At 26.1% G+C, this 11904-nt stretch overlaps 2 protein-coding genes across 5 annotated transcripts in view; both read right to left on the bottom strand.

The window, feature by feature from the left end:
* LOC132935959 (rho guanine nucleotide exchange factor 6) overlaps positions 1-11904 on the bottom strand; it is a 223271-nt gene that overhangs the window by 174093 nt on the left and 37274 nt on the right. The window lies entirely within an intron of this gene.
* Positions 4874-11348, bottom strand: LOC132934698 (ornithine decarboxylase 1-like). Of its 4 annotated transcripts, XM_061001023.1 has the most exons (10): positions 11331-11348; positions 10655-10803; positions 8569-8737; positions 8397-8493; positions 6716-6792; positions 6467-6639; positions 6110-6410; positions 5800-6042; positions 5514-5728; positions 4875-5433 (listed from the first exon to the last, which is right to left on the bottom strand). In XM_061001023.1, the coding sequence occupies exons 3-10, from the start codon at positions 8656-8658 to the stop codon at positions 5295-5297; spliced, it is 1335 nt and encodes a 444-aa protein (XP_060857006.1). In that variant the 5' UTR covers positions 8659-8737; positions 10655-10803; positions 11331-11348; the 3' UTR covers positions 4875-5294. The 4 variants fall into 4 exon arrangements, with proteins under 4 accessions (XP_060857008.1, XP_060857007.1, XP_060857006.1 ...); XM_061001025.1 differs by lacking the exons at positions 10655-10803; positions 11331-11348 and adding an exon at positions 9713-9796 and having other exon boundaries at positions 4874-5433; XM_061001024.1 differs by lacking the exons at positions 10655-10803; positions 11331-11348 and adding an exon at positions 8800-8942 and having other exon boundaries at positions 4874-5433.

Below are 11904 nucleotides of genomic sequence, written 5' to 3'. Positions count from 1 at the left end.
AATTTTTACTTTTGACCCCCCCCCCCCCCCCCAATGTACCAACTAGATTCACTTTCCTATCAGAAAAGTTACTGTTGAAGAAAATCTAAGCACTTTTACTGTCCTAAAAGGTAATGACACATATATAAAAAAAAAAATAAAAAAAAAAACACAATTATATTAATTTATAATGCTTTTAATAACTTTTAAGATTTTATTTAATACGCATATGACACAATACCTAAAATCCATATCTACCTTGCTGAAATGTAAATAATATAATAGGTATGTGACATTTGAAATTATTGAATCAATTAAAAATATTTATTAATAATTAAATTAAAATATTTTTACACTTGTGATAAACGTACAAACATTTTAAAATACTACGAACAATGAAAAAAACTAAAAAGTAGGTACTTGTTAAGTATTTTCAATACTTTTAAAATGTATTTGTATTTATATTCAAATACTTTTGAAAGACAGTAGTTATTCGAATACATATTTAAAATACAAATGACAGTAAATGGCACCAAGTATTTAAATAAAATCTTATAAAGACTGCTGTTCTTTTTCAAATTTGTCAAAGATCATAAAATCACGAAAACACGACATACTTTTCAAAAATAAGACGCTGAATTTGGCTTAGTTAGCTAAAACGTGAACGCGTTTTAAACTAAAGATCAGCAGCATTTAAGTAACAGGAACACATGCCGTGGTGACTGTTGAATGAATAACTCGTCGACCGTCAACGATTATGCCGCCGACGTCAATATCGTAGAATGAGTAGCGGCAAATCAATGCGACCCTGGTACCACTCGGTCAGTTTTGACTTCATTTCGTCACTCTCTTATCCATCGAAAATCGTCGACCGCGTTTGGAATATCGCCGGCTTCGTAATTAGATATTCATAAAAAATTTTCCTTTTATATCAAAGATTTTAAAATTTAATACAAGATTTCTTATAAATGTGTCAACAAAAAAATGTCTACCGACTATACCGGGAAATCAAATTAAATTTTTATGAGCATTTGAAGTTCAATTTTATACATTGGATATTTCTCGATTTCTCATGGAGGGCATTACTTATTTTGTTGTAATTCAAAACGAATATGGAATAACCTTAGATACTTGAAAATTACACTATATGTATACAAATAATGAACAATTTTGAATGAATGGTGCCGGTGAGACGTAAGTACTTGTAAAATATACCTAAATATTTAAACATATTATGTTGGTGAATTAGTACAAAATGCGAAATAACAATATTTATATTGTCTGGAGTGAATTCCGAATTTCTTAGACAAAATTAAAAATACATTTTCTATGACGCGTTTATAAATTTTAGTTTGGCATAATCTTTAATTTAAACATAATATCTATTAACATAATATCTACGTCATTGCCCATTGGCTTATTGCCTTGACTGACAATAGAGAAATTACCTCAATAACTATGATTTAATGGAAATGGCTCGTCTCAATAGAATATAATATAACGTGTTGGTTCATTTTGATCAAGTAAAGGCTGATCAATCGGTAAATGTATTGTCTTATTCCAAAAACGTTGTCCCTAGATGCTTCAACCTGAGAGCATTGCCTGAGAGCAACGTCAACAACCTATACAACTAGTAAGACTAGGCGTTCTTCTGTAGATATTAACTGTTCTCTTAAAGTAGTTAGATACTTAGATAGCTGTCATTTAATGTCTGTGTGTAATGTGTATGAGGTTGTCGTACACTAAACAATTTATCAAAACATTCACTATTCACAGTACGATAGTACAATAATTATTATTATTTATTAGTTAATAATCTAATATATCCGCTTTCGTCAAAAAACATAAACACCGATTATTGCACTTGATTATACGCAAATGTTTAACGGGGGGGGGGGCTTAATAGGCACTTGCCTCGGCGGCAAAATTTAAAAATGTTTATAGGTGGCATTCATATAGCTGTATATTATACTATAGATTCTTAATAACATAATATCTTCGTTGTATCGTAATTAATTAATTTTTCCATCAGTGACTTAAAAATATATTATAAATAGGGTTCTAAATTTGAAATTTTTCAATTGAAATATTTCAAAATTGAAAATTTTACTGTTCTTGAAATATTTCAATGAAATTATGAAAAATATTTTTTCTTCTTTTAAACGTGTTCGGTTATAGATGATTAAAAACAATAAATTGATTACACACTTATAATTAAAGAAAAACATATTATTTTTGTTGATTTATTATTTATTATTTTATAATGCCGAAAAATATTCCTGGCATTATTTTGAGAATAAAAATATTTTTTTACATGAGTTTTAAAATATTGTTGTATATCAGAAAAGATAATGGTTTGAAATAGAGTTGAAGTCAATTCCAACAATGAATGAAATAATAGTGTATTTTCAGTAATTATAAAGTGTATAATATGTGTGTATATACGGCTGAGTGATGTGAAGGTGCTCTGGGCTCATTATTCAATACTTAGATCATATAGTTTGTTATAACTATTATAGATTTGTTAAACAACTTATAAATTATATGTAAATATGTTACATATTTTCTTTGTTTCATACAATAAACAAACTTTTAAAAATATTCACTTAGAAGTTGACGATTATAAACTTTTAGGTATAATAAACATTTTATTTTATTTTTCATCAAAATGAAATATTTAATGAAAAATTCTTGAAATATTTCATGAAATTTTAAAACCATAATTATAAATGTTAAAATGTTTATGTATAATATATATATATATATATATATATAATATAATATATATTTATTTATTATATTGAACATACTTATATATTTATAATAATAATATACCTATATTACCCATAAGATTAACAGTCTTACAGAGATCTAAATAAACTAGATTGGAATAAATACAATGCGTAAATTCAGTCGAGTATCGATAGACAAGGATATCAGATATATTGTAGTTTATAGTTATTGTAGTAATAATACGTATTAACTATATCAACACCACAACACTATGTCACTATCCACCATTGTCTATTAACTTATAAAAGTTCTAAATATAATATCGTACCTACTATTTTTTTTTATTTTTATTACATAAAAATTAATTTAAATAATAATTATTCAGAAATGTTTAAGGTTATAATATATTGTAGTACTTATTACCTAGTTATTTATGCAATTAATTTAAAGTGCAATAGAAATTCTAACCCTGCTTATTATACTCACGTCAGCTACTCAGTACTCACTATACTGTTGTCAGTTAATAATTATTAAATTTTAAATGTAATAAATGTTGTCGAAATTCAAACTTTAAATGCTTAAAAAAAATTGTGACTTGTATTAAATTTTCACGAATCTTTACCCAACAAATAAAATTTTATTGATATTTATAGAAAAAAAAACTAAAAAAATTGAAAACTGACAATGTCCGTAAACAGCTCAAAAAGAGTCAAAATATTTTCAAAATGTTATGGTGTATAGAAAATGCTAATATAAACATTCAGTGAAATTTATTACATGCTTATAAATAAAAATTGTGCCTAAGAATTTTTAATATTTTTCAAATGTCATTGTAACAATACAGTAGGACTGTAGGAGCCTTGTATTACATTTTCAAGCTTTTTTACCCAACAAATAAAATTTTGACAAACAGATTTTGCGTAAAACTTCCCGTTTTTCCTTAATTTTTCTTTTGTTTTTCATGTCGCTTTTGAAAACTACAGAGAAATTTTTACTTTTGAACCCCCAAAGTACCTACTAGATTCACTTTCCTATCAGAAAAGTTACTGTTGAAAAAAATCCAAGCACTTTTACTGGCTAAAAGGTGATGACAGACACAAAAAAAACAATTTAAAAAAATTTAAATTTAAAAAAAAACACACATCATTGTAAAATCAATACATTCATCGCTTCGCACAGAATCTAAAATATCATATCTCATATAATTATATTATTATAATATATAAATGCTCAAAATCTTCGCCCTTTTTTATTTTTTAGTAATTATTAGTGTTTACTATTTTGGTGAGAGGAGGATTATCAAGCGGCAAAATATGTGTTTTATAAGTAGAAAACATAAAGGTACCCGAGGTAGGTATTTGGCCTAGTCTTTACGGCGTATAGTGATAGTGCCATCTAGTAAAAATGTCTTCAAATATTTTCTGATTCATACGATAATACAAAATAAATTGAACCGTTTACTGTTTAGGACCTCTTATATAAATTCAGGCATCAATGTGTGATATGTATTCGCCATATATTTTTCACTCTGTATTAATTTTTTTATGGACCTATAATCACTTATAGAACTGAATTATATTTAATAAACAAAACACTTATTCTTCAAAATATCTTATTTAAAATAAGTACCTTGGTACCTACTTACGAAGTATCATAATTGTCTAATACACCGTGTAGTTTTTTTTGTTTCTTCGTATCGTCTATCCTTTAATTTTCTCTTCATTGAACCACTTAAGTATTTTTTTGACATTTTAAGTATAATAAAAAACACATGACAAATAGATACACAATAAATACGACGATAATAACGGCAATTAGATTTTGTTGTCAGCAAAGTTGATTAAGACAGTCGTTTTCAGGCAAAACTCATTATACTTCATACCCCACAAAAACATCAAAGTAAAATCCGAATCTATTTTGTTTTTCCAAAGTATGATAAAAAGGTACACTTATGATTAATTTTGTAAGCTTGAAGTCGGTGGGCCCCTATTTTGAGTGGGCCCAGTGCAAATGTCCCATTTGTCCTTGCATAAATATGGCACTGCTTACAATTTTAGTTAGATAATTGATAATCATAATCATTAATTAATAATAATATTTATTGCATTTGAATAACATACACAAATAAAATTAAAATTTTGTGGAGAAGGTAAGTGTTTCATTGTTCATTTTCTTTATTTTTTTTATTAACTTTTTTATCTGTAATATATCAATCATTGTTATACTGTTTAACTAGTATAATTAAATGTATATTGTATGTAATGCATATTAACAAAACTGTAACTCTCTATCATTAACATAATCATATAGCTTACAGTAAGTAGATAATTTAATGTATTATATAATGTAGTTTACGTAAGATTATGTACTTAGGAATATAAAGAAAATAATCATAACTATAAGAAACTGCATTTTCGCTCAATTTAGTTGGTTTTAACATGATCAATCATAATATATCATATTATTTAATATTCTAATTGTAAACATAATAAAATGGAGACTCAATAATTTAAATTATACAATTAAAAATGTATATTTCAGGCAAAAAAAAAAATAATTCTACAAATGAGGAGACGTGTATACTATTGAATATAATTAAATATGTTTTCTTTACATGCATAATCTTCAATAGGTTCTGATTGTATCATTTTGATAGTTGCAACAATAGGCACGGTTGCAAAACAGCAAACAGATATAGGCACTACATTTTTCAACTTATTCCTAAAAAAATAATTATATGATCAGATTAAAAATAATCAAATATTATAAGCACCCTCTAAGACTATAACATAGAAACTAACCAAATTCTTTGATTAGCGACAGCAAAGACCTTGGGAAGCGGGAATCCATTAAATGTGCTAGCTACAGGTATTGTATAAGCTCCCATGTTTTCAAAAGTAATCCATTCATCCATTTTCAGCAGTGGCATGTTCACAAAATCAACTACTTTATCTAAACCATCACAAGTAGGTCCCCAAATGGAACTCTCACAAATTGGACGACTTCTCGAATAATCCTGTAGGTAGTAATGTTAAAATAAGTTTATCATAAACCAAACAATAATCAATTAAATGTTACCTAACTCACATATAAAGATTTGGGCACAACAACCGAGTGATCATAAAGAATACTATTGAAAGAACCATACACTCCATCGTTAATGAAATACATGATATGACTTTCATCATTTGAACGTTTTTTAATAGAATGGATTTTTGTAGCGAGTGTAAATGCTGAAGCCACAAAATATCTACCAGGTTCTGCGATGATAGTCACTCCATTATTTGGAGGGAACCATTCATTAAGTGCATCATTCACTATGTTTGCAATCTAAAATAAATGTTTGAAGTTTAATTTAAAACAAAAACATAAATTGCCTTTTTAACAAGATGCATACTTTGTCCAGTGAAGTGTTTTTATCTCCAGGAAATCCTCCACCAATGTTCAACAAGTGCATATTCATAAAACCTAACTCCTGAGCAAGTTGGAAAATACCTGCTGAAGCAGCAATTGCTCTTTGAAAGGCAGCTGGTTCATTGCATCCTGAACCAACATGAAAGCTTACTCCAACTACAGACAAACCTAAATCACGAGCCAATGCCAATAATGATGGTGCTTCGGTTAGAGGATCACACCCATATTTGATACCAAGTGGGCACTGTGCTTCAGTTGCATCACAACGAATTCGTATAACCAAGCTAAAAAATAAACAAATTATTAACATTGTGTCATGAGTTAGCTATTTGTAACTTACTTGCAAGATGGATGTAATGATTTCATTTTGTATAGTTCCAATTTATTATCAAATGTTGTCAGATAAACGCCTTTGCTCATGGCATATTTTATATGTGAAGCCATTTTTGCTGGATTAGCAAATATTACACGTGTCGGATTCACTCCCAAATCCAAAACTTTTTTTATCTCGGCCTTATTGAAATAATTTAATTATAATCCTTAAATTAATATTATAGTTAAATTTAATATTTTTTTTAAATATCCTTACTTTGGAAGCACAATCAAAATTTGTTCCAAACGCTGCCAAAATTTCTAGCACAAGGGAATTGTCGTTGCATTTCACAGCTGAAATATATTTTTGAATTAATGTTTCACACAAATAATTAGAATATAATTTTAATTTAAAATTTAAATAATAACAAAATTAAAATAAATTATATATTTATAATATTATGTTTATGCTCTGATGTATATTTTAATTAGTTTTATAAAACACATAGTATTTTGAACACAACTATACAAATATCGACATGCATATCAAAACGACAACAAGTTCTTCTAACATACACACTGATCACTCAATAAATAATATTATGAAGTTACTGAAATCAATAGATCAAAAACATGATTGTGGTTTGGAAAAATAATCAATAAATTAATGGACTACAAAAAATATTTCACTGATTTGATGAATTCATGGGATAACCTAGAAATCTCATTTAATAATTTGTAAAAATAAAATGATTTGTTGAAATCTGAATTAAATAATTTGCGCAAGAAAGTGAAATTGATTAACTCTGTCTATCAAAATAAAATTGATCTTGTAAACGAAGTAAATGATAGATACTCTAGATCATGAAGCGTTTTAGTTTTCAATACTATTTTTTATTTATCTAAGATAGAAAATTTGTGGATAATCTTCTATTAAAATTTCTAATGTTAGCTATGAAAAAATAATTTTATAAATATCTAACTGCAATAGTTTGAAAATTTTAGAAATCTGAACTTTAAATGCATATAAAAAATATTTGTGCCTATACTAATATATCTTTAGTATTTTTGAACTCCCATTAATGAAACTTGTAAAGAACCTTGCATTAAAATACAACGCATAATTCTTAATTCTAGTTTAATCTTTACTCTAAACATAAGTTGTGTCTGTCCTTCCGTTAGTTAACAGTAAATATAATTACAATTGTTGATATAAGATATTTATTTATTCATTATTGTTCGTAGTAACTTTACACAGTTACAATTGTTTGTATTAAGATATTTTAAGATTACCACATTATTTTTAAATTGTTTTTGGAACTATAGTTTATTGCTTTGTATTAAAATTTGTTTGGAAACCAGGAATTTAGCTCATTTAGAGTGAGCTTTCCTAACTTGTTTTGTATTGAATTTACAAAGAATCCAAATTAAGATATATTCAATACATACAACTATGGAAGTATTTAATGCATCATTTTGTATAGTTAGATACCTATGGCAGTAGCTGTTAATCAAAAAATAAAAATCAATTTAATTTTAAATTTCTATTTACATAGTCAAATAGTTATTAATTAATTTAATTACAAAACACAATATGACTACTATATTAAAATACTAGAACAACACAAATAGTTCAATAATATTATTTATAACAACATTTTATTTGAATTACAGGAGGTGAATCGTTTTGAATCTTTAGACACATCACTTTTGGGAAATTCTAATGTAAATTAAATAAATTAAAACAAATTAGCTATACATATTAACGTAAAATACTTTTGTTCACTTATTTAACTGAATTTATCATTGTTAATAATAGATGTAAGTATATATTATATTATTTTTTGTACTGTATTAAGTACTAGGTACTGACATTTTCTCCACCGTACCTATAACTAATATTATCTTAAAGATTAAATACGAAAACATAAATAAATTAAATATTCATCCAAACTCACCATAAAAAGGTTTTACACGTGGTAATGTTTTCTGCCAAATTATTGCTTTATTCACAAGATCGCCAACATCAAATATATAGAATGGATCTGATATGACCTTAAATAATAATAATCATAATAAAATTAAATACAATTTAGTGTATCATCACAAAGTAACAAAGTATGTAATTACATTTGTTCCAACTATATCCTTTATGGTTTCTTCAACAGTTGCTTCATTATCAATGATATGAATTTGTTCTTCTGGTCTGAATATTTTCATGTTTATTCCGCTTGTACTTAACCAGTGTATTAGATATTATATTTAATCACCAAAAATGTTAGGGAGTTGGAAAACTAAACTGTAATAATAATAAACATCTTCAATCAATAATTTATTTTTATTATTTAGTAAATTTAATACTCTATTCAAGTTAAAAAATGCTGTCGGCAGCGACCAGTTTTCATCGGGTTGCAGTCAGGCAACACCTGTTTGTCACTCCTACCCAGTAAATTATCTGTATAACTGCTGTATAGTACTGTCACGCCCCTATGTATAAGTTGGCTGCCGACTACATTAATTAACTTGAACAAAATATAGTAAATATAAATATAATAATTTTAGTGCAATAAATTATACAAATCTTTGACCAAATACAATCAATAAAGATACTAGGTAAACTTCCTTCGTAAGTACATATTTCAAAATAATGCATTGAATTGAGACATATTAAATATACTTAATTTAAAACATGAAAATACAATTCATAAAAATATATAGGTACATACTTAAATAATTTTAGCATTTTTGAAATTATTTAAATTTTAAATATTAATACATTAAATTCTCAATTATCTGTGCACGGATTATCCATGGTCTTTCATTTTTTAGTTTATTACTAAAAAAAATGTATCTAAAATATAATATGTATTTGTGTAAAAATATATGTAAATGTTACATATATGTATATCATATGAATGTTTAAATAAAAATACAATATGTATACTTATCTAATTTTCTTTAAATATTATTTAATATTACATAACATAATTGTTTCAATAATAAAAATAATAGCATTTTTGTTTCAATGTGTATTTTGCGGATTAACCGCAGCATTCACTTATACCCGTGGTTGTCATGCCACTATATTAGTCTATTCCATGGTTTATTGAGAGTTTACTGTACCAATATTTTGTATTTAATTTAGCATGTTTATTTAACAACTGATTTAAACATTTAATAGGTATTTTATAAACATTACACTATTGATTTAATAATTAAATATTTTTTTTTTAAGTCATAAGCGATAACACTCATAAAAGTCTAAATTACATACTAGGCATAAAATATTTATATTGTAAGGTGACACAGCACATTCTGCAATCACCAGATGCTTTTTAATCGTTTTATGTATATTGCATGTTATAATTTGTGTGTATTATTACATTTTAGCCACCAATAAACGATGGCAGCAGTATAATATTGTTCAAACAGAGCCTCCTCTGCTGTTGGTTAAACAAAGAAAAAAAATGTATAAAATAGTTAATTAAATTTATTCCTTTAAACACTTTATACTACTTTATCTAAAAAATTAAATAATAAAAAACTGTATTATCTATGAACAGATACCTACTACCTAATTATTATTAATTATTATCACTATTTACTCATACCACAATTAAAGAATCGTATTCATTTAGATGGTATTTACTTAACATGACTTTATCATTGCAAATATTAAAAAATAAAAATATTGAATATAAAATAGCTGAATCGCATAACATGTACAAAAAAAGAATAATAGTTATAGCTGACTTAAATTCTCAAAACTGAATATAAAAATGACAATATATTTTTTTCTTCGACATTAGACATAGGTAAATAACATGCATTAAAAAAATTCATAAGAAAAATGCGTTTAATAATTTTGTAGTTATTTTCTATTATGTAACTAAATAAAAAAATTCAATCATATTAAAATGTATTAAACATGCAAATATCTTATTTTATCCATCAAATACCTAATAATAAATATTGATTTAATTTACAAATCAGTTAACACATATATTTTATAAGAAATAATACCACTCTTTCCAGAACATTAATAATTATATATTATTTAATTTCCAATCACTTAAAAATTATATTTAAGTATTGTATATCCACCTAATAAATAGGATATTTTCATTAATCTTATAAAACAATATTACAATTATATTAAGAAGGAATTAACTACTTAACATTTTTTTTTTTTACTTCTATTAAATATATTACTTACGAGGCCTTGTAGTAATATTTTATTGAACTGTGTTATGTCCTATCACAATGTCAATAACACTATAGTGAATCTACGTTTAGTCCAGATCGTCCATTCACTGTACTACAAGCGAGTTTTGTTGCACATCACTATACCAGCTGACACTAACCCTATGCATTACATTTTATTTTTATCAAAACATTTTTTCAACATTTAAAAACTAAATACAAAAATCTTGAATCTATTTTTATAAATACATAGGCGTACGCCTAAGGCCTAATGTTATAGAAAGTACTTTTATTTGCTTGATAAAAAAATGAATAACCAAATAAATGTAAATAGAAATATATAGTACGTCTAGCTATAAGCCAAAGACGAAAGTTAATGGTAACAAACGCTTTAGAATTAAGATGTATCAGAATTTATCTTATCAGCACTTATAAATATAGATCAAAGGGCATTATTTAATGTATTAAATGAACTGTACACCTACTGGCACCAATTATAAAATGGTTATACCTACCTATTGAACGTTTAATGATACTAGATAAAAATATATAAAAATAATGATTTTTGATTTACTTTTTAAATGTTGTTAATTGTAATTTAAAATGTATTCATAAAATATTAAAAAAATAAAATTTGTATTTAATATAATTAGTATTAATACTTATTTCAACAAATAAAATCTACTCACGTGTTTAATCGACTGTCGATTATAAGGAAATGAGCACCGGATGAAAAATTAGGTTAGGTCATCATGGAATGTCAGGAATCGGAAACATGATATTATGTTTGATCGTAACGTTTTGTCATTGGCCATTTGGTCAGACATATTCAATTGGTACGTACATGCAACAAGTATATAAACGTGGATTTAATGTTATTGATAAAATTATTAAGGCGTGACGTTGCTCTCACGCGAACTATAACCGTAGTTTTACTATCATATCATGGAATACCACGGATACCATGGTTGCCGCTCGTTATATCAAAGAATAACCGGAAGGAAATCTTATACATTTTGAAAAAAAAACAGTCCATCATTTTGATCACGATGTAGAGAAGATATTATATCTTCTCTACATCGTGATTTTGATGAAATCAATCCGATCATTAATGAGAAGATGTGATTATCAATTTAGTCATGACAAAATTTGTCATAAATTTAGTGTTGTCAGACAAAATAAAAATTTTCCCTTTTTTAAGTTCTCTGTGGTTTTTGATTTGGTTTCAAATAAACAGCGTTGCCTAAAACAGGTAACAAAACA

The sequence above is a fragment of the Metopolophium dirhodum genome, chromosome 1 (assembly GCF_019925205.1).
Source record: "Metopolophium dirhodum isolate CAU chromosome 1, ASM1992520v1, whole genome shotgun sequence".
Taxonomy (NCBI): Eukaryota; Metazoa; Arthropoda; class Insecta; order Hemiptera; family Aphididae; genus Metopolophium; species Metopolophium dirhodum.
The sequence above is the reverse complement of the archived record's forward strand: the minus strand, read 5'-3'. Positions and strand labels throughout refer to the sequence as shown.